At 36.0% G+C, this 22,668-nt stretch overlaps 1 protein-coding gene across 1 annotated transcript; it reads left to right on the top strand.

The window, feature by feature from the left end:
* The first annotated feature begins 316 nt into the window (after nt 1–316).
* LOC146145601 (uncharacterized) lies at nt 317–20,238 on the top strand. Its single transcript, XM_083390623.1, has 8 exons — nt 317–419; nt 6,156–6,321; nt 9,309–9,417; nt 9,919–10,189; nt 11,509–11,657; nt 14,816–14,969; nt 18,030–18,233; nt 20,090–20,238. Exons 1-8 carry the CDS (start codon nt 317–319, stop codon nt 20,236–20,238), a joined length of 1,305 nt encoding a protein of 434 aa, XP_083246749.1.
* Nucleotides 20,239–22,668: the final 2,430 nt, after the last annotated feature.

The raw sequence follows: 22,668 nt of genomic DNA, 5'->3' as shown, positions 1-22,668 counted from the left end.
TCACTCTTAAACTGAAATACATTAGTCCGCGTTTTGCAGAATAGGAAATTACATATCTATCTAGTTTTGCAAATGACAAGAATTAATCAAAGAGATGCTTTGGCGTTCTTGGTATAGGATTAGTATTCCACTTGCAATGAAAGCTATCATTAGCTGCCGTTAAGCTAAAATAAAAAAACAATTGATTCCCTTTGGACACAACGGCTATGTCTTTGCGATTTTACAATCTGTGCACTTAGAAACTATTTTACTTCTTTTAGCGTTCAATTGGGAATTGTTTATGGCTTCGACTGGGCTGTATACAAATTAGAACAAGATGGAAATCGTCGATAGCCAAAACTATTGGTGTATAGAAAGCAAAGATTCACCTTACTGGGTTTACGTCATCAAAGCAACCGTTGCAATCGTTATTATTACGGGTAAGTTGGCAAATAAGTTGATGTCGTCATTTGGAAACAATTTAAAATTGTATATAGAAGCCTTCCCGAGTTTTCTTCAAGACTGTTATTGATTAAATAATTAGGTGGAATGGAGGCAGTATTTTAATTAGCTTTAACGAATGAAAAATCTATAATTTCCCCTGCCGCGCTTTAAACTTTGATATAACTGTGTGAAATATACCCGACGTTGGCGTTTGGTTGGAAAGAAAAACGTGCCGAGTAAAATTGAAACACATTGTAGAGAAATGTTTTTTGCCCATTTGGAAAAGTTGGCATCGTTAAAAACTGCTAAAATCACTCATTCAATCACCTTTGAAACGATTTTCTTGATAATTCCAAAGAAATACATGTTCTGTATCAGTTCTGTAATGACTTTTATGTAAATGTCTTGACTTGGGTGCATTTCCTTGACTTAAGTCTGTTGGGTAAAACGACTTGACTTGACTTAAGTCTTTTGGACAAATGGCACTTATTTATTTGGGACAGATGACTTGATGTGTTTTCATTATACATTTACTTTTTTGCTTGGTATATGTTTTATTTTGTGTTATGTTTTTAGTTAAGGTATTGCTCAAAATCCGAGTGTACCTATTTCAATAGTTTAACGTTTAAATCATTGGTTCCCAAACTGTTTTGGCTCGCGGCAAATTAAAACAATCTTACCTATTTCGCGGCACACTTTTAACAGAACAACAATAGAATAATTTTACAATCGCCCTCAACACACGACAAAATATATGTGATGTCTCAAAATTATAATTTTGTAATAAATAGTGCTTATTTAAGTTAAAATGCTTGCGTGTATGCCTGTTGGTAATACAAATACTCTCTTTTCCGAAATTACAAAAAGTTTTGCGGCACACTATAGTGTGCCGCGGCACACAGTTTGGGAATCACTGGTTTAAATGGTTATGACAAGGACTTTACTTGGAATTGACTTGTTCTAATTACGACTCCACTAAGACTTTACTTGTTATTTATTCAAAAACTTTAATTGGGCTTAACGCAAAGTCTAACGCAACTAAAAGTTAAGAAAGTTAACAATAGAAAATCATTTTTGGTTGATCTGTTTCTGTATAACGTTGAACCTTAAGGTCCCCAATCAACAGCGCGGTTGAATACCGTGTAATAGTCCCTTGAGGGGCAACATTCATCAGCACGACGGTTAATTGAGTGTGAAACGAGAACTGCGCGGTAATGCATTTTGGTTTCTTTGGTAACGTGTTAATTGAACAGCCGATCGCGAAAATGGCATCGTGTTAACGTTTTTATGCAATTTATCCTTTTGGAACGGTCAAGGTAAGATAAAACTTGAAATAATGCCGACAGTGATTAGTAGTCACTATACAACTGGCACAAAACAATTTTTAAAAACAAGTTCGTCTTTTAGAAAGTAGCTTTCGTCAGGCTAAAAAGTAATTTAAACTAATGCCTAATCACTGATAGGCGTTTGCGTACCCAGCTAAAAAAATCATTGAAATGGATTAGGGCAGTCATTCTCAATTATATTGTTTCTTGCGATGCCTCTGGAAAAGCTTTTAGACTTTGCGACACACCAAATCGAAATTTAGCTATTTTTGCTCTAATTTTCCTGCACTAAAGTCAATTTATTGATCTGTTTCACAAATCGCTATAAATTGCTGTATTTTTTTCATGATAATAAGTTTAAATGAAAGTTCAGCGGATAATAATATCTGCAACAAATTTATTACCGCAATACAGTTTACTTACGAAACAGGATTACTATGCAACGACGCAACATTCTAGGGAAATTGGAACGTCGCACCAGGACGTCAAGAAGTACAGTTGAGACTCTCTGATGAGGCGATAAATCACAAAATAAAAATAAAAAATAAATAAAAAGTACATTTCTTAGTACTAACTATGACACTACCTGAACGAACCTAAATGATAACCCCAAACCTTTCATTTAGTGGGGTTTGCGTAACTCGAGCGAATTCGTTTTAGGATAGTCCGGTATGCACAACATTAAACAATGTTGCAGACTAACCCCTTTACTTAACTTCTTTCTTACGATGTTATTTCTAGTATCGCTGATCGAGGCATCTTATAATAATTATGTTAATTAAACAATCTCTTTTTGTAAAATATCTTACGCTTAATAAAGGTTGACTCGATTTTCCAACATGAAGCCTTTTTAGTGCTTTAGATATATTCGAAGTATGTTTGAACATTTCAAATTATTTAAACTGATAAGTCAGTATCAACTTCCAACGATATTCCCGGACCACATATATAAATATAATTCATTGCCTATTATGTAACCTAAAATTCCTGTTGGATATGTTTTCATGTAACATAAAATAATGAATTAAAAACAGGAACATATGAATTATACAATATGGCCTACTTCGAATTTAAATATTTTATGTATGGTGAAGACAAGATAAGGGCATATCTTTTGATCACAAAAGTAGCGATACACTACCTACACCGGGCACAAACCGATGAACGAAAAGACGTCAATGTACGTACCTACAAGTAACTGAAAGGCGCATGAGCACAATCCCGTTTAACATAATAAGCCTATGTTGTTTTGAGGATTTTTTGTGGTTGAATCAATATTGTCGTGGTGTAGTTGGGCCAGATTTGAATGGACAATATTTATGATATTTGACAACAACATATGTTAAAACTAGAAATAGGTTTTTATGTCATGTGACAGTGAAATTCGCTCGCGTAGTTGATTATATCGCCCCCAAAAAAATTTGATAACCACTGTTATATAGTAATAAGGGGATTGGGTATGTTTTAAAACGTAAAACCCCGGAGTTTAACTTATAGAGCGCTAACTTTTAAAAATCAATTCACCACAAACAAATCTTTCTAAACTCATTTTTTTTCTTAAATGTGCATTTTCCTTATTTTGAAACCTTTCCACGGTAGCGATACTGCCTTTATGGATTTCATGGATTAAGCTACTTTCGATCTATGCTATACGTTTGTCAATATCCCTACTCAAGCCGACAGCTAAGTTCCATCACGGGATGCCTTTCTTGTGTTGCCAGTGGCTTTTTCCAACAGATTACATTGAATGGCCTTAGTATCCCGAAACCAAAAGAGCCACGAGACTAAAATCTAATAAAAACGTCACTCTTTAGTAATTTGATGCCGCTGTTGCGTAACTGAATTCGATTGGTGATGTGCCTTCCGTCGAAAAAGAAAACATGACAAACAGAAACAATGTAATTGATGTTTCACGCAAACAATTACGCATTTATCTGGGAACGTTTTAACAAGCATTGTAGGCCACAGAGATGGGAAACTCTCTTTTATTGAAGATTTAAAGAAACCGCCGTTTTTAGTTTGCGTGGAAATTGAAAACAAATGTATTCGTGGGCATATTAGCACAAATTTACAAATTGAATGATTTTTTCGGTTCACCTGGAAATACCTTTTGCCCTGACGATACTAAAATGAAACGTTTTTCTGGGGGTCTATTGATCTATCTAATGTGTTTCAACGAAGCAATTGGATATGTTTCGTTACGACCAAGTAATGTAGTTAGACTTTCGACACTTCCAATGTGTTGAGGAGAATTAGGCAACTATTAAAAAAATTTTAGGTTTTAAAATTAGGTGAAACTTTTCCCTATCGCATTTGCAAAAACCATAAATTAAACCGGATCGTAACTAGCATTACCTCAATTAACAATCATTTAAAAAAAATCATATTTTTGCATATAGTAATAAAAATGTAAAAAAGTGGTAAACACGGGCCTTAAAATCTACCTACATTGCTGAAAAACAATTCGGACGAAAAAAAAACAAAAAAAAATATTAAAAAATATTAAAAAAAGTAGCATTATTGGTATAAACGGAGATTAGATTAGAACTAGAACAAGAAACCACAGACAGTGTTATTAGGATTGCAATTAACAGCATATCGCTCTAATTCACCACAAAAAACAACCGGATTTATCCCGTTGCCCTAGTCTGCTGCAAAACATACTTTTGCCCGTTTAAGGTTTGTAATAACAACGTTTTTTCCCCTCATTAAACTTTATCTATTTCATTATGTATCGCCCTTTTTGTTTCCGCAAAGGTTAGTTAAAATATTTATGGGAAAATTGCGTATTCGATAAAGGCGGTTTACATGCAAATGATTCACTGAACTAAACGAGTTTCCTAAAGTGAGTTTGTCATTAAATTTTCACGTCAAATTTGTATAAAAGGTTTAATAGGGTCTAAACCGAATTTAACTGCCAAATGCAGCAGTCGTGTGGAAATTGTGATGACAACATAACGACTCAATTGGCACCTGTCATTGAAACTCAATATATTTCGATTTCCTGATGGCGCCCTAAAGCTTTGCCAGGACACGATTTGCCATTGATAAAACGGGACTGTTCGCTAAACCGATATCCGCCAAAGAAACTTGCAAACATTTCTGAAGGTTGGTTTTGCAACATTACCTCCACTTTTTCAACGTATATTTTGCTAGTGACTATAAAAAGTCAAGGTATGAGTAGATCATCTTTGTACTCACACGTTTAGCTGGATACTGATGACATAAGCAGCAAATCATTTAAACGGCAAAACAAATATAACATAGTAAACGATAACATAGTAAATATGAAAACGGTTTCGCACTTTTAATCATATAAAGAGCCTCGGAAAAACGAACTTTAAGTTGTGCGCACAGGTGTTGTAACCAAGTCGTTTGAAATTGACAAGTCCCAGTTAAGTCCTTTATCAAAGATAGCAAGGAAAGTCCTATCCAAGTGGTCTTCGTAGCAATCCAAGTCCAAGTCAAGTAATTTGTAATAAAATAAAAAGTTAAATTCTTAAAGCTGGTAAACTCGTCCGATCCTGGCCGTTAGTTTCATTAGCAAACAGCAAAAACGTAACAGTTACGAGAAAGTTGTTTTACGAGTAGAAATGGCGTAAAAAAAATTTCTTTTTGCCAAAAAATATTTCAACACACTTTAAGTCAAAGCTGTCTGCCTCAATGAATGAAGTCCAAGTGAAGTCATTTCTTCAAAAGGCTTAATTCAAGACACGTGACACGTCATTTAAAAACAATGAATTAAGTTCACTTAAATCAAGTCAATGTGTGGCCACCTTCTTCCGTATGCTTTTAACACTTTGCGGCCCGCTTGTTCACGTTTTGCAAAAAATATGTCACTGAAAGTCTCTAGTCATAACGAAAACCACAAATTTGAGTTTAAATCTCAGCATGATTGTAACCTTTTATAGTTTTTCTATTCAAGTTTTGTTTCAGTATTTTGAGTCTTTATTATTGTGAAACAATTCATTAAAATATGCTTGTGGACATTTCTATTAGTTTCATGACAACCTTTGTCGTTTTTTTGTTTTTTTCACTTGAACCAGATATTGCACTTGTTGGATTAGGTTTAATGAAACACACGAATGTAGACATGGAGCCAACAAGAAAATATGGTTTATATCTATGTTTTTAAATCTATCTGTTTATGCAAACTGATCAGAGGCGTTATTAGCACAAACCTGCTGTCAATGGACTTTAAAATCTTAAATATAGTCCTTAACAACCGTTTGCTCTAACTAAACAATTAGACTTAGAATGATATAAGAGTTGTGTCCGACCTTTTATAAGTAAGGTCTGTATCGAAACGTCTTTATCAAGATGATGTTGATTTACTCGAACGCTTGGGCCTTGACGTTCATTGTGAATTTCATAAAGATTTGTCATGTTCTCGACCTCTATACGCAGAGAACGGCGTGGTGATGACGGCGCTGGTGCAGAACTGGCGAAGTATAACGCGACAGCAAAACCTCTACCGCTACCTCATGTCCCTGGTGTCAGCAGACCTCATGTACGGCACCATACTGCTGCTTCACGCAATACTTTGGCTGGTTAACGCTACCGTACAGGGCGGGTGAGTTTTTTGTGCAAAAAAACTAATAGAGACTTTAATCTAGGACAGGGGTTCTTAAACTGGGATCCATGGAGCTCATATACGTGAAGTGAACTTCTAAGGGGTCCATGAAATATTAGTGTATTTTTAAGAAGTAATCAGTTTTTTAAAGAAAACAGTTTAATTAAAAGAAAAAACGGTTTTACAGCGACTATATTAGACTCCATTTCACTTTCACATTTTTTGGACCGAAATCAACAGATTTATGAATCTTTTGTATTGTGGCGTCAATTTATGACGACATCTCTGAAAAACTTGCCTACCGTAGTTCACGCAAAAGAAAAGTTTCAGAACCCCTTATCTAGGGCTTTACAAATTTAACTATCGAGACCTGTTTTGTTTGCATTTAGAAACAAGAACGCTATTTTGTTGCTCTTTGTACTGATATTTGTACTGACGTGTTGATTGTCGGTGTGTGGTCTACGAAAAACCTTTAACCAATCACTAAACTAATGACGTATTCCGTTACAAAAAGCTGCTGAAAATATCTAAAGAAATCTTCCAAAAAGTTGCTTTTGATTTATGAGTTTATGGCAGGCCTATATGAAGCGGATTACAACATATTCGGTGTACCTGTGTGCATACGAAATTTAAAGAACCCTTAAGATTATTTTTCTTTTTTGTAATATCTGTAAATCTTTCACGCGCCGGATTATATACTTACCACTGCTTGTTTTCATAAAACGAAGATAATTGTTTGATTGTGATCATCACATGCTTTTGTACTTAGTAATATCGATAAAAAATATGTACGTGCTCTAACAGAGCTATTTTCTCAAACCAGGTTATCACACAAAACTCGATATTTTTAGTTTGTTGCTCTTTTGATTGCCGTAGGCGTCTTAAAAAAGTAAGGAATCGTGCTCGAAATTGACTAACCTTTGCTAAAGAAACGATAAAAAACTTTTAATTTAATCCCAAGAACAAAACGCAACCGCAATGGTAGAGCAATCAATATAAACGTTCTTTTGGTCGCCCGTAATCGATATGACACCAATGATGAGTGGATTACAACATATCGATTGCGGCCAAATGATAAACTCTTTTGCGCACTATTGCGGTTGAAAATCTCTTAATTGTGAAAATTACATAATTGCTTACTTAGAAAACCATGAAAAGGGGTTATTAATTGGCAACACTAAAGTGCTGTTAACAAATCGTTTTTAAATACTTAAATCCCAGTAAAGCCATTTAACTCCCAGTCAAGTCGTTTGTGAAATAACTGTAATTCAAGTCAAGTCATCAGTTGCCCAAGTCAAATCCCAGTCAGTTCATTATTAGAGTAAGTCATCTCCAAGTCAAATCACTGATACATTAATAAAACGATAAACATTTCAAATAGTTTAACTTGGTTATGAGCAATAATTCAACTAAAAAACAACAAAGAACTTGTAACAATCTAGTCGTTTTAAGTGCAAAACGCGTATTTTTATACAAAAAGTTTAAATAAAGCATTTTATTTCAACATAACTCATTTAACTCAATTATGCAAGTCTAAGCCAAGTATTTTGTCCAAAAAAACTTAAGTTACGCAAGTCGGTCCAAGTCATTTGAAAACAGTGACTTTAGTGCACTTAAGTCAAGTCAATGACTTAAGTCCTTACAACACTCGATATAAGGAAGCTAGTTAAGCGTCCGGCAAATCTATAATGTTCACAATTGATATAACAACTTCCAAAATGACAACCACTTTTATTGTTTATTATACTCAAAGATTCAGGTCGCACTGAAATAAAATTAGCATACCACAGAACAGCGACATGCTGAATGTGCCTGTTTCAAAGGTGACATCCTAAAACGTGGTTCTGACACGTTGTTGTTCACTATGAAATCCACAAAATATCAACACCGGACTAAAAAACAACGATTTCATAACGTTCCATTTCTCTTAAGTTCTCGATAAGGCCATACGTTTTTAAGAAAAAGTTTTAACAAATTTGACCAAATTACTACATAACTGAAATACGTGATTGAGCCTTTTAAATTTGGTAACGTTTTAAGCAGTGGTTACCAACTTTTTTGGCTCCATTGAGTATCAAAGGCAACAAACCATGGTCCGTTTGGAACCACTGATCTACGGTGAAGCCTAAATGGGAGTAATACCTAACTGCATATGAAAAACCCATAACTGCATATGAGAACTGTTGAAAAAGGTTAAAGCGTTCCATTAAAACCGCTAGAAAGAGATCAAGACGGAATTAATTAGTTTTTACTAAAAAGGATTTTTTTAGAATGAATACGTTTCTTGTCAGCCGTATCTTCGCAGGACTTTTGTTTTCGGCATTTTGCACAAACCTGTGCATAAGACCCTATTGGTGTGTAGAGCGATAATAAAGGTGCCAGCTTACAACACGCTGCAGGCCAACTTGACAGAAGGATCGCATTAAAGTTTAATGGATTTCAGTGGGTCATAGATTATGGTAAACTGTGAGCCTGGTGTAATTATATATCCTACTGATTACCCCCTAATGTTGACAGAGGCTGTTGATAAATTGCTTTTCAGCCAAATGTCGGCGTTCGTAATCCAGTAAAATGAAGACGAATAGCCCTTAAGAGAGGGCCAGTTCTCCGCAAAAAGCGAGCTCAATATTTCCGCTTAATGTCTTTCGTTAGGAAATGCGCGCCCTTCGGAAACCGAGCTCTATAATAGAGGAGTAATTTTATTAGGATGTTGTAGTTCAATAAAAAATTGATCGGTCGCTTTGTTTTGAAATATATTATTTAAATAAATTCCACAAAGTAGCCTATCCACTCGTAGTATCTTATAAATTGTGCGACTTACGTCAAGGCAAGTCATTTTGTCAAAGAATTAAGTCAAGTCAAGTCATTTTGTCAAAGACTTAAGTCAAGTCAAGTCATTGTGTCAAAGACTTAAGTCAAGTCAACCTAAAGTCATTTGAAAACCGTGACTTAAATTTCTTAAGTCATTACAACACTGCTGTTTGCAGACTGAACTTTTCCGGCGAGAACTTTCAGGAAGTTACTCGAAACCTGATCACTGGAGTTCTGCACGGAAGTATCTTCGTGTCGATCGCGAGCGCCACTTTGCTCAACCTGGTGGGTTCTTACTCCGGAATTTTCTTAGATTTGCACCTCCTATGTCGCGCAATTACTTTTTCGCGTGTGCAAAAAAGTTAGAGAACGTCACTTATGAGCTCATTTTTTAGAGTTTTTTTGGTAAGATTGTATATTTGTAATGAGAAAAAATCGATAATAATTCATAATTTACTTGCTTTTTTGAAAAATTGAACTACTACAAAATAACATGCTTGGAAAAAATGATATTTAACTATTTTGGCATCTTTGACATTCTTAAACTTTTTAGCTAATTCTTAAAAAATACCTAAAAAATATAGACAACCTTGTAATATAAGTATCTTTTGTCATTTCTCGGGTAAATTTTTTTTTATTTAACAAGTGTAAGGGGAAATAGTGGCTGCGGACATAAAAAATACAGTAACGTGATACGGAACCAAGTGTAATGCCCACAAATTTCAACGCGGAAATATCGCACCAATTTTCGTTTTTTTTTCTTAAAAAATTTAACTTAATTCCCAGGTGCTGAGAATTACTTCAACGCAAGCTCTGGCGAGGGCGGCTGCCATCCCGACCAAATCACAAATCTGCCTGGGCAAGACTTCAGCTCTACGCAGTCCAGGCGTCACCTGCATGCTCATAGGCACCATTTGGGTCTTTACCATGGCGTTCATATTCGCTCCGATCAAGCACCACTGCCATACCGATCTTACGCAGTGCGTTTCCAGGAACCCCGACGCCAACCTGACTAGGTTTCTGGTTGTAGAGAACGATGAGGTACTCGATCAAACAGGTAAAATTGGCAGTGTTGTAAACAAGTCAATTTGATATGACTTTAGTCCAAGGAAAGTCTCTTGCAAAAATAACAAGTCAAGTCTTAGTACAAGTCACCGGTTGCCTAAGTCAAGTCCCAGTCAGGTTATTGTGAGAGCAAGTCAATTTCAAGTCATGTCATTGACATAAAAGTAAACTGTTAAACTATTAAAATTGGTAAATTCATCCGATTATGAGCAACAAAATTCAAAACTTGAGAATCTTTTTAATGAAAAACACTTAATTTAATCCCAAGTTATTTGACAAAAGTCCAAGTCAAGTCATTTGTCCAAAAAACTTAAGCCAAGTCAAGTCATTTTGGTCGAAATACTTGAGTCAAGTCAAGTAATTGGAAAACCGTGACTTGAGTGCACTTAAGTCAAGTCAATGACTTAAGTCTTTCCAACACTGATAATTGGGGAAAATCGGAAAGGTAATTTGCAAACGGCCGGGTAAACCACACGGCCAATCGGTATAACGTAACATAGTGGTGTGAGGTTGTTTATAGGTGAAATGCTCAGTAAGCTAAACTGCTAAAATGACAAAAACATAACGAAGTTGTGGAATGACAAAAGTTCGCCAGATATTCGCGGAGAAAGATAATATGTATTATTATCATTTCAACAAAAATACTTTGCACGAACAATACTACATGTTTAGAGCATAATGGTTGGAAGTTATAGTAAGACAAAATAAGAATATCAAAGCCCTTATAAAAGTAGGTATTATTTTGGACGTTGTTCAAAAGGAATAAAGAGTTATTCGAAACGTTCAAAATGTTACTTCTGTATGGGCATTGATATTTTTACTACGTAATACTACACGTAGTTGTTAATAAAAGTAAAGTAAAAATGTCCTTAATCAAAATGGAAATGAGAAGCACCTTAGTAGGTGACAAAGCCAACCTGATCAATCGATTCTTGCATTATACCTAAAATACTTTCAAAAGTGCTGCAAGCATATGAGGAAAAATAGCTCCAAGTAGTTGTGAAAAAGATGACATACATGATCATAATGCCAACAAAGCCAACGAACCAGGAATTAGTATTTCCCATTGGCGTTACTTATACGTTCGGTCGAGAGGCAACTAAAAGTCGAGAGGCAACTAAATTTACCCAGAAAGGAACAGTCAGTCCATGAAGAAATAGGTAGCATTTTGTGAACGTTTCGAATAACTCTTCATTCATTTTTACCACCCGATTACTTACAACCATTCTGCTCCAAAATAATAGTTTGATTACTATATTTAATGGAGAAAGGTTTAAATACACCGAACGTAAATAAAGAAAATGTTTTTAGAGGATCCAGCGGCCTACGACTGTTCAGTGCTAAAGGCACCTACGCGAAGGGTTTACCTGATCATGCTGAGCGCATGTAACACTATGCTGTGCGGCCTAATGCTTCTCTGCAACATCATAACGACCTGCACCAAAACCTCCGTTCAAAGAGTGAGTTTCTAATGCTCGTTATCTGTGTTTTAGTCAAGTCGTTTTAAAATGACTTCAGTCCAAGTCAAGTCTTTTAAAAAAACAGCAACTCAAGTCCCCGTCCAAGTCATCAGCTGCCCAACTCAAGTCCTAGTCAAGTCAATATTAGAGCAAGTCATCTCTTGATACTCATCTCCAAGTCAAACGACTAATATAATAATAAAACGATAAACCATTAAAATTGCCAAACTCGTTCGATTAGGAGCAAAGATTCAACAAAAAATGTAAAAAAACACATCTAGTCATATTATCGTTTTACGCGCAAAACTTGGGATAAATAGCATAATTTTATAATAAAATGCTAAATGAAAAAACTTTTTATCACAAGTCATTTAAGTCAAGGACTTAAGTCCAAGTCAAGTCATTTGTCTAAAATACCTAAGGCAAATCAAGTCATATTACTGAATTCATTTGAAAACAGTGACCTAAGTCATAAACTATGTCATTACAACACTCGTAGTTATAGGCCATTATATGTTAAATTGACTTAAAATAGTATTTTTTTTGTAACAAACAGCAACTAGTTATCATGTGTTTAACGATAACAAAAAGCAAGGACATCGTTGAAAACCGAATGGTTATTGAGTGGGGCTTCGCTTTAAAAGCTTAAGGTTGATTTTTGGATGACTACACTGACTTGGCGGAGATCGTATAAACGTCAGTGCACGCACAAGCTTCTCTGGCTAACTTAAATATTCTATGAATCGGCTAACTTAAAATGTTCTGAGTTTAACACAAACAGAAAATGCAAGCTTGATTCGTAGAAATTTACATGAGATATTTTGCACATCAGAGTGTTCCAAATATGACTGCTTTCGGTATTTTATTACTTTGATCACCAACAGTGTTCATGATGATTATTATCAGAGTTATGATGGCTTAAGTTAATAACTCGATTTAATAATTGGTTAAGTCAATACCTCGATTCTCTTTTTCTCTTTTAACACCCCTATTAAATTACTTCGGTGATTTGCAGAAAATTACTTGACTTGGACTTGACTTGCATGACTGGAATTAATCTATAGTGTCATATATGAAAATATTTTCCGTAAAATATGGGTTATTGCAGTGGTTCTCAACCTTTTTAGGATGCGGACCAGTAAAATTAAAAAACAAGTTTTACGGACCGGTGGACCTTCAAAAATCAAAATAAACCCAAAATTTAATAACGCAACAGTATGCAACTAAAACACTTCTTAGCTTTCACAAACAACTGGTCTTAAAGTTTAAAACTTTAACGAGCTGTAGCCTACTTTTAAACAGTTGGCCAAAACACTTTCAGCGTTGTGACGTACAATTAAGTAGAAAGTAGACCATTAACTTTATCCTTACGTGACAATGCTGCAAATTACGGAGCTGGCGAAGTTCTAAATTTGATGGATAAGCCTTCAACAACTTGAATTTTGCAATTGAGAAATAAAATTGTAACATTTTGGCGGACCGGCGGTTGAGAACCACTGGGTTATTGTACTTATATATTGTGCGTAAAAAATCTCGCTTATCATTTGTTTTGTTTTTAGTGTTTGCTTCGCGAAATTTTACTTCTTAGATTAAATTCTAATGTCAATGCCTTGACCGGAGATGCTTGCTTATTTTTCTGTATTAAAAATGACTGACTAAATTTCGAAATCACTTGTCTACAAAAGTGGTTATGATGGCGAAGGTTGGGCGGCAAATGGAAAACACATTAGCGTTAAAGGTCATTGTTGGCACGAGAACCTCCAAAATAAAGCGTAGGTTTAATTTTATAACCATGTTTCTAGACAAGAAATCGTGACCATGCGTTACTGGCACCATTAGCGCTATTTTTAACTTCCTTTTCCCTTGTGGGCGTTGGTATTATATATAGGTTAAGAATCATTAGTTGTGTGCTGTGAAGAAAATCGCGCGTTAATAGGTAAGTCTATTTTTGAAAGCACAATTTTAAGCTGCAGCAAGACAAACTAACAATTAAGGATCAGGGGTCCTTCGCTTAAAAAATGCATTTACTAGTTACTACAATCGAAATTGATCGAAAGATTAACTTCATTCACGATAGTTAACGCATACAAAAAGGGATCAAAGTTTTGTGTTTCAGTAATAGCTTTGGGTAAGATACATTACTTTTTTGCCATAAACTGGTATTTTTATTGGGGTTAAGTAAACTTAATTAAGATTGTCTTACACAAATGTAAGCAGACGATTTCAAAACACTTTAGCACAAGACAACACGTTGAGCTCTATCCCTTTTACGTTAAACAATGTTATTTCTTTTTCTGAAGCATCTTTAACGAAGTTAAAGTAGAATTTCCCCAAACTAATTGGAGGAACGTCAATGCCATGACGCATTTTCGATAAAAGTGGGGGGTTTAAGTCAGATATGAGAGTTCAAAAACGATGAAAAAATTTTACGCCCAAATTAATTTAGTTACTATCGATTACGAATACGAACTGCTGCCTTTATCAAATGACAGGTGTTTTGTAGCTGCTAAAAAGGATAAAGAAAACAAAAATATGAGAATCTTTTTTTTTTGTCAGAACATACTTTGGCGTCTTATTAGAACACTACAAATCCTGAAAGATTGTTGCACAACAAATTTTACCCTCATATTATTTCAATTTGGTTGTTTATTATAATGTAAGTTGCTACGTCATTCTATGTGTTGTTTATTCATTAATTGGTAGAAGGTAATTTTTATACGGTTGTATTAATTTTAAAAAACTCCTTGCGTATCGACTCGAAAGGTTAAAAAACCACTTATTTTTAGAAAACATCAAAATTCGCGTAACGTTCATACAGTGTTAACCTTTTCCTTTTATTAATTGTGTTGATTCTAATCTGACTTAAAGGGGTAAAATCTCAACAAATTGTAAAAATAAAACACACAAAACTTGATCTCAATGAGTTTTCATTAAATGACCAGAATGTGGTGAAATGCCTGTAATCACAATCTGGGCTGCTTGATCATACCGACAGTCGCAAATCAGTTTGTTTTTTATGCTCCAAACAAGATACATTTCAAGCCGAGGTTTAAGCTGCGACGGAGCCGGTCGCTCGTTGCCATTAAGCGAATTACAATGGATCTAAAATGCGCCGAAATGCGGTTCGCACAAACTGATGTCCTTGTTGTTGTTGTCAGATCGATCTCGGCCCGGGGAGACAGGCCGAGCTGCGACTACGTCACGCGTTCGGGATCACTCGGGATACTTCGTCGTTTTTCGCGTGCATCATCACGCTGAGCATGACGATGTCAACGGTGCCCTACATCGTGTTCACATTTATAACCGAAACAGGTGAGCGCCTTTTTGTAATTCAGAAAACCGTGGAATTAGAGGAATGTCCGTTACTTTAAACCTCGTCACCTCATGTTGGCGCGCGTAAACGTATCAAGTCATGTCGAAATACACGCCGAACGCTAATAGTCAAAATTACGCTTACAGTTTAAAATAAAAATCTCCTTTCGTCTTTAAAGCTTTGGCCAACAGATTTATCCGTTTAAATTCAGGTTTACATGCGCCTGAACATTTGCTAATTTTTTTGACAACTTACAAAGTCCTCCCGAATGCTTAACATGCTCGTGTGTTGAACGAGGTGAAATACAATGCTTATAGCCAAGTGGTTCTCAAACGAGGTGCCGCGGCACTCCAGGATGTTGCTCCGTTGGTAAGCTTCTTGATACAATTTTTTGTCTACGAAAAAAGTGCCAAAAGGTTTCATCAACATTGTAGAACAGGTAATGTGGCGTTTCAATCTCGTTTATATTAGGGTTACAGTCAACCACTCAGCAAAAATACGAGCAAGGGTGCCGCGAACTATTTCTATTTCCTTTAGGGTACCGCAAGCCTAAAAAGATTGGGAAACACTGAATTAAGTCATTTTATTACGATAACGATATTTCAGACAAAAAATATCGCGATCCGGTCCGAAACTAAATTAATTCATTGCTATGCTTATACAAGCAAACTACAGAAAAAATTAAACGTTTCAGGTGTTACCAAACATCCCTATAGTGACGGGTATGCTTTTCTCAAAAATGTAGCGCAAAAAACTTCCTGCGCTGAGATCCAAACTCATATTGTTGGGAACCACTGCCTTAGCTAAATTGGCCGCCGCCCTGAAAGCCGCCGTCGTAAATTGGATTCTTACCGCTTATGACGCTTTTCGCGCCTGTTTGTATGGTTACTACTTAAAATTTCAACTGATTCTGGTTAGCCTATGTTAAATGGCAAGTTGTAATAAACTAAGCGCTTTAATTTACATTTTAACTGCGTTTGCTTTAGGGCTACCAATACCACAATAAAATTCTCATTTTCATAAATTTTTCATAGACGCTTCTTGATACATAGACTTATGGTTACCAATATACTAGGGTACAATGTGCACCGATCTGAAACGTAGCTTTATAACGAATTGCAAAGCCAAAAGGTTGAGTAAGTACATCGACATCATTTTGACTAGGACGTTTCGAAACGAACTTGTATCATCTTTCAGTTAATGTGAAATCAAAGCATCACTTATAAAAGGTGGGATGATTTACTTCTCAGCCACATTAACTTAAGATGATACAAGTGCGTATCGAAATGTCTTAAACAAGATGATGTCAATCTACTCGACCTTTTAGGCTTTAAAATTTATTAAAAAATATCTATAACTATGGTTTGGCTTAAAAAACACCTAGGTTTATTTACCACACTAGCCCAAATCAGTCTATATTCCTGAGTAACTTTTCTCCTCCAGTTACGTTTATGAACGTATAGAGGCCTACATTCGAAAAATGACCGCAAGTTGAAAGCAATTTTCTACCAAGTAGGGGAAGTGCGGGACCCATGGAACACTGGCATATTGCGCCCCCTGTTGGCGGAACTAAATAAAATTTTAGTTGTGGGAATGAGATTTTGTGTACAGAACTTTTTCCAAAAAGTTCTATAGCGTGCTTTTGGAAATGGTTGATTTATTCCAATTTTTCACTTTTTTAGGTGAAAAATGTACTTTTAGCTTGACATCCGTAAGGTGTTTTGATAGTCTTTAGGTAATTGTAGAATATATATATATTTTTTTTTGCAGTGAATATTTTTTTGTGGAGAGAGGGGTTATCTTGGTACATGTTGAAAGTTAGTTTAAATAATTTAGTTCAGAGTACGGGCTAGTCATGAGTGTTTTTATTAAAAATGGCGATTAGAGGACTTTTGGAACAGTCTGTTCCATTGGTCTCCCGATCATTTTGTGATCATACTTTTGGATTTTAAAAATATATTGGTATGCCAACTTTTAAGACAAGAACATGTAATAAGGGGTTGTTCACAGAGGACAGGGCTGCGGAGTCGGGCTCGGACTTGGTACTCGAAGGAGTGGGACTCGAGACTCGAGTAAAACCACGTGAAACTACCAGAGTTCCGAGTCCGACGTGCGCATGCGCAGTACCCAAACTGATATTGCCGTCAATTGCAGTTTGTTAAAGCGGAATAGCATATGGTGGATATTTTCGAACCAGTTATTGTGCGTGGATAAATTATATGACATCCCTATAAGTGGATTGCGTAATTTGGCGGAATACAGGCTGTAGAGTCAGAGTCGGGCTCGGGACTCGACAAAATCGTACATTTGACTATTATTATGTTTGCAGATATGTTCTCCTAAAAAATAAAAACAATTGATATAATAAACCTTGGTTGCAAATTCTACCAGAAATAAACTAATAACATTTCAGCATTTTGTATACTTGTTTCCATGTGTTTTTATTTTATTTCTCCAAATCCATTTTCTTGTGCCGCTATTTCTACACCATTAACTGAGTAGTTATGCACATCAGGAATACTCAGCGCAGTATCTTTAGATGCAGTCATGGTCGGTTCCATAGGTCCCATCGGGTGTAAAAAAAAAATTTTTTTTAGGTTTTTTAAATAAAAAAAAACTTAGAAAGATATGTCAGATTTAAATTATTTTTTCCAAGATATTACGGAAAAAACAAATCCGTTCTATGGGTCCCGCATCTCCCCTACTCTTTTTGGCGTTCATTAAAATTGGTAAATTCGTCCGATTGTGAGCAATAACTCAACCAAAAGTAACAAAACGCTATACACAGCATGGAAATTGTTTTATGTACAAACATTGAGACAAATAACCCAATTTGATTTAAAAATATTTAATGGAAACACTTAATTTTAACCCAAGGTACTTCACGAAATGACTTCAGACCAAGTCAAGTCATTCTTCCAAAAACGTTAAGTCAAGTCAAGGCATTACGGCCACAGAACTTAAGCCAATCAAGTCATTTTAAAACAGTGGCTTAAGTGCTCTTAGGTAAAGTCAGTCATTGACTTAAGTCACTACAACACTGGCGTTCTCATTGACAGGCAGTCACTACAGCCGCATTCACTACGGTGAGACGCTGTCGGGATTCGCGGTCGAGGGAATCGAGATGACCACTTACCTCAGCAGCGTCGTAAACCCGATCGTTTACACGTTCATGCTCAGTCGACTCCGCAGCGACGTCTCGCGGATATTAGTCAGGGGAGCGGCGAGAAGAAGAAACGCAATTCGAAAACCGTTGGGAATCAGTGAGTAGCGATTTTGTTTCGAATTGAATGCTAGCCAGGGTGATTGTGACTAGATGTATCTACATAGGCCAAAACATTTGAAGTAGAAAGCGTTTGGGTTATAACATGATTGAATAATGCTGCCAATACCCTTTTAAGATTTTTGTTTTAAATATATTTTTATTAGAGAAAATCTAAACGTTAACACATTAGTGTTTTTCCTGCAGTACGGCTTTTCTCCTGCAATACCTTTTCAAAAAATTTCGTGCTGTCCTGCTTACATGGGCTCACAACCGGTATAGACCTGCGCCAGACTTATCACAACTAAATATTGGACAACTAAATAATTCTAGTTTTCTAAATCGACCAATTAGAGCAAAATGCGGCTAATTCCAATTCTAATCTAATTTGTGAAAACCTTGTTCGGATTTTACCAAAAATACCAGTTTGTCCAACGGCAATTTTAGTTTCCTAGTCGAATTTGAATTGCAAGGAATGACTTCTAGGTGAATTTTACAGCCTGAAAAGCATAAAAGGTAACACGTATAAAAACACAGGAATAATTGCCATTTAAATTCCTGAGATTAAATTGCGATTTAAACTAAACTAATCGTAATCGATTATAATTCCGCTACAGTATAGTTCAGTACTCTTTAACGTTGGGCACCCTAGGGCAGTGGTTCCCAACGAATGGGTCGCGACCCAAAGTTGGGTCGCTTGTTTTTTAGGCATATCTTGGAAGAAAAAAAAAACAATAAAAGAAAAATTAAAACGTGAAAAGATCACAAACCGGAAATTATAAACACAAAAATATATAAACTAAACAGCGAAACCGGCCTAAAGATAAAGCAGAACGGGTCTATGCTCAAGCCAACTAACGCCTCGATTTCAAAACCTCACTGACAGCAAGCGAGTACAACTATCTATTAGTGGTTTGATAAACATATTGTTTTCGGAAAAAGTAACCGCTTTGGTAGTGCAGTTTATTTGCAACGCAATCTTATGTGATATTACGACAATTTGCTTGGGTCGCAGGTTTATACCAAACTAATTTTTCTTTCAAAATGGGTCACCTCAAAAACATGTTGGGAACCACTGCCCTAGGGTGCACCAAAATATGCATGCGGTGCACCAGTACGAAAAGGTATACAAGGGTGCATCACAAACTTTTAATGAACCATTATTATTTAAGATTTTTAAAGACAACAGTCGTTAAATAGTTTCTTTGCTATTTTATCAAGTTTTATTGAATGGTGTTTTTTTATGACATGCAATAGCACGCAAGCAGCCTGCAGCCATAAACTCTCACCCACAGTGTGTAAAACTTCGGCAGCTCCGCTCGGTTTAATTGACATGATGATATTAGTATGCATAATGATTTTGCATATCGCTTTTTTTACATCAGTTTACCTTTTAAGTAAACAGTGTGCATAACTTCTTCAGAACAACTTTAGGGTTCACCAAACCAAAAAAGGTTGAAGAGCACTATAGCTGTTCTAATTGATATTCTGGTTTGCAGAAAATTAGTAGTTCTAGTTTTAATCTAATTCGAAAAACGTAAATGATCTAATTCGAATTTTAGGCTAAGTTGGAAAAACTGAAATGCAACAAGTTTAATTCTAATCTAATTTAAAAAGGTAAAATAAATTTAGTTGTCCGGGTCTTCCCCCAGCGTCTTGGAAAAATGCGTCGCGTTACCGTTACGTCACAAGGATGGTCTCTGAAGTCATAATGAAAACTAGAAATTTAAGTTTGACAAGCTGTTAATTGAATAGTATGCGCCCGTGGCCCCAATGGGTACGATGGAGAAAGCAAAATTGAACCTGTCAAAAAATCTCGCTTTCTAATTGAACCTTTTGCACCATTTTTCGTTACAGGGGCCTTAACCCGGGCGTCCTTGGCGGTTTACGAGGATCGCAACAGCGACGCGTCGAACGAAAACAAATGGAAACTGGTCAAGCCGAGGGGAAGCAAGGTCGTGGATAAAAGCAAACAGGGAAACGGCTCCGCACTAATCAATTCGTAAATCACTCAGAAAGTCAAACTTAAAAGTTCTGGGGATTTGGGGCTGCAAAAGCGACGCAGCTGGCCGCCAAATATATAAAGAGTATACGCTCGCCGGATTTTGGAATTGGATTCCACCGCTGGAAACTCTTCTTAGATTTTTTTGATAAAAGGAAGCAAAATCATTGCGGATTGGTCGTGTATTATTGCAGTATGCAACTTTTCCAAGTTGCGCCAGGCGTTTTAGAGTCAAAAAAATTAAAAGATTAAAACAATTTTTCCTGATAAAGGTTTGAACTGGGTAGGCCTACTCAATACTTAAACAGTAATATCTTACAGATGAATTTAAAATTGTTAAAAGATTTTGCCACTGGCGGCATAAGCTACCAACATATGTGCTGTTTTTTTGTAGAAAGCCATTTTGCCATTCGCAAGTCTTACTTTATGCGGTAAAGTCGTTGTTCCATTCTAATCTTTGCTTGGCCGGAGTTGTTCCATCGCAAAGTATTTGCTGATTGTTCTGAATTTTACGTTTTTTAGGTTGAACACACCACACTTTTTTTCAAAAATGTTCGATTTGTGTAGTTTCGATTACATCTTTATGAAAAATGTGTTTAAAACAGAGTGAAACGGACAAGATATTGACAAACAACATAATCGAAAAAATCACTTTGTACTTTGTAGTTCAAATTATTGGCACCATTGGTATAGCGAGATTAAAAACAAAGTTTTTTTTCGAAAAACAAATGTGTTAGGCTTCACTTCTTTACCTATATCGTTTTACCAATGTTTTTGTGCCTAACTAAACCAAGGTCCTCGCCTAGCCTACCTTACAAAGCCTGGAAAAGCAAGAACCTGTTTTGTTTAGTCTGCTATGCTGGCGTGCAGCAGAATAAGGACATGATAAACATTCAGTTGAGAACGCATTCAAGTCAAACTTAAGCATTTTGGCAAGAACTTGACCCGGCATCCCACATTTAAGGTAAATACTTGCGTTTACCAATGGGCGGTGGTACTTCCCCGGTCGGTAAAACACCTTCCACCTTAACTTGTAAGCTTGTTTATGAGCGGTGTGTTTAATTTCAAAACTAAATTTTAAATACGGTACGCAAAATAAAACGTTTTGTAATTGATAACCAAGATCCTAGACGTCCTTTTGTGGCTATTTGGAAAAAGTAATACCACGAAAAATTAAAAAAAAAATTACCTTTCGTGTAAATTACGTTTCGTTTACTAATACATTTCATTCTGACAAAACTCTAAAGTTATTTCATAAAACCCAGTAGTAAACAATAGTTTACCATGTAATGCAACATTCAGTGCAGCGACATTGAAGAACCATACAATCGCGATGTTTCGGCTATTAAAAAGGCAAAATCCTATCTGGTAAACATCCATAAAATTCATCGATTGTTACAATGTTTTCAAAAATATTTTTTGTGGCTTCACAGCTTACTCTTGCGTGGTTTTATAAAATAAACATTGTTGAAATGAATAAAGAGGTATCCGAAACGTTCAAAATGCTACCTACTTCCGTATGAGCTTTGATATTCTTATTATGCGTCTTACTACAACCTCCAAACCAACTTTTTATGCTCGTTAAATGCAGAGTACGGCTCGCGTGCCAAAATTGTTTGCGCGGACCCTTTGATATTTCATTCGCGGCTCTAAATCGAGTGAGAAAATTTGACGAAACATACGAACTTTTAAAGTGACAAACAAAGAGCCCGACTTTCGTGACAGGGTTTATTTCGCGCCATAGCACCATATGCTGTCCCGAAGTGCGCATTCGAATAAGTGGTGGGTAAAACGCGGGTGATCGAAATGTTAGTCCATGAGCGAGTTAGCTCGGAAAATGTGAACGTAGAAAAACGGCGGATGGCAGTGAAGTAAGGCACCTATTGGCAAGACGAGTCAAAAAAATAGAAAATTCACGACGCCATTAAAAACTATTGAAGTCTACAAGGGTAAAAATTTGCCATTTACAGAAAAATTTCCCGCCTTTTACCGGAAGAAAAACGTCGCAGGCTCGCCTTGGCACAAGTGTGTCTTTACATGTTTTAAATTAGTTGTGTAAAAATTGAGTGAATGAAGTCTAAAGCAGGGGATAGTAACCGTAAACATTCGAACAAAAGCACAAATATTTAAGAGGTTAGTAACCGTAAAGAGGCTAATTACGGTGGAGCAGAGGTAACCGTAGACCAGGGGTTCTAAAACCTTTTTTACCGCGGACCCCCCAATTTTTTTTTGCTTTACATGGACCCCGTTAGGCAAGAAATGCTGTAAAATGAAGTCATAAATTGACGTCAGAATAAAATAGACTTTATAAATCTGTTAATTTCGTTCCGAAAAATGTGAAAGTGGAATAGAGTCTAAATATACATTTAGTGCAAAACCGTTTTAATTTTAATTAAACTGTTTTCTTTGAAAAATTAATTACTTCTTAAATATA

The sequence above is a fragment of the Ascidiella aspersa genome, chromosome 5 (assembly GCF_963924565.1).
Source record: "Ascidiella aspersa chromosome 5, kaAscAspe10.2, whole genome shotgun sequence".
In the NCBI taxonomy this organism is placed as follows: Eukaryota; Metazoa; Chordata; class Ascidiacea; order Phlebobranchia; family Ascidiidae; genus Ascidiella; species Ascidiella aspersa.
The sequence above is the reverse complement of the archived record's forward strand: the minus strand, read 5'-3'. Positions and strand labels throughout refer to the sequence as shown.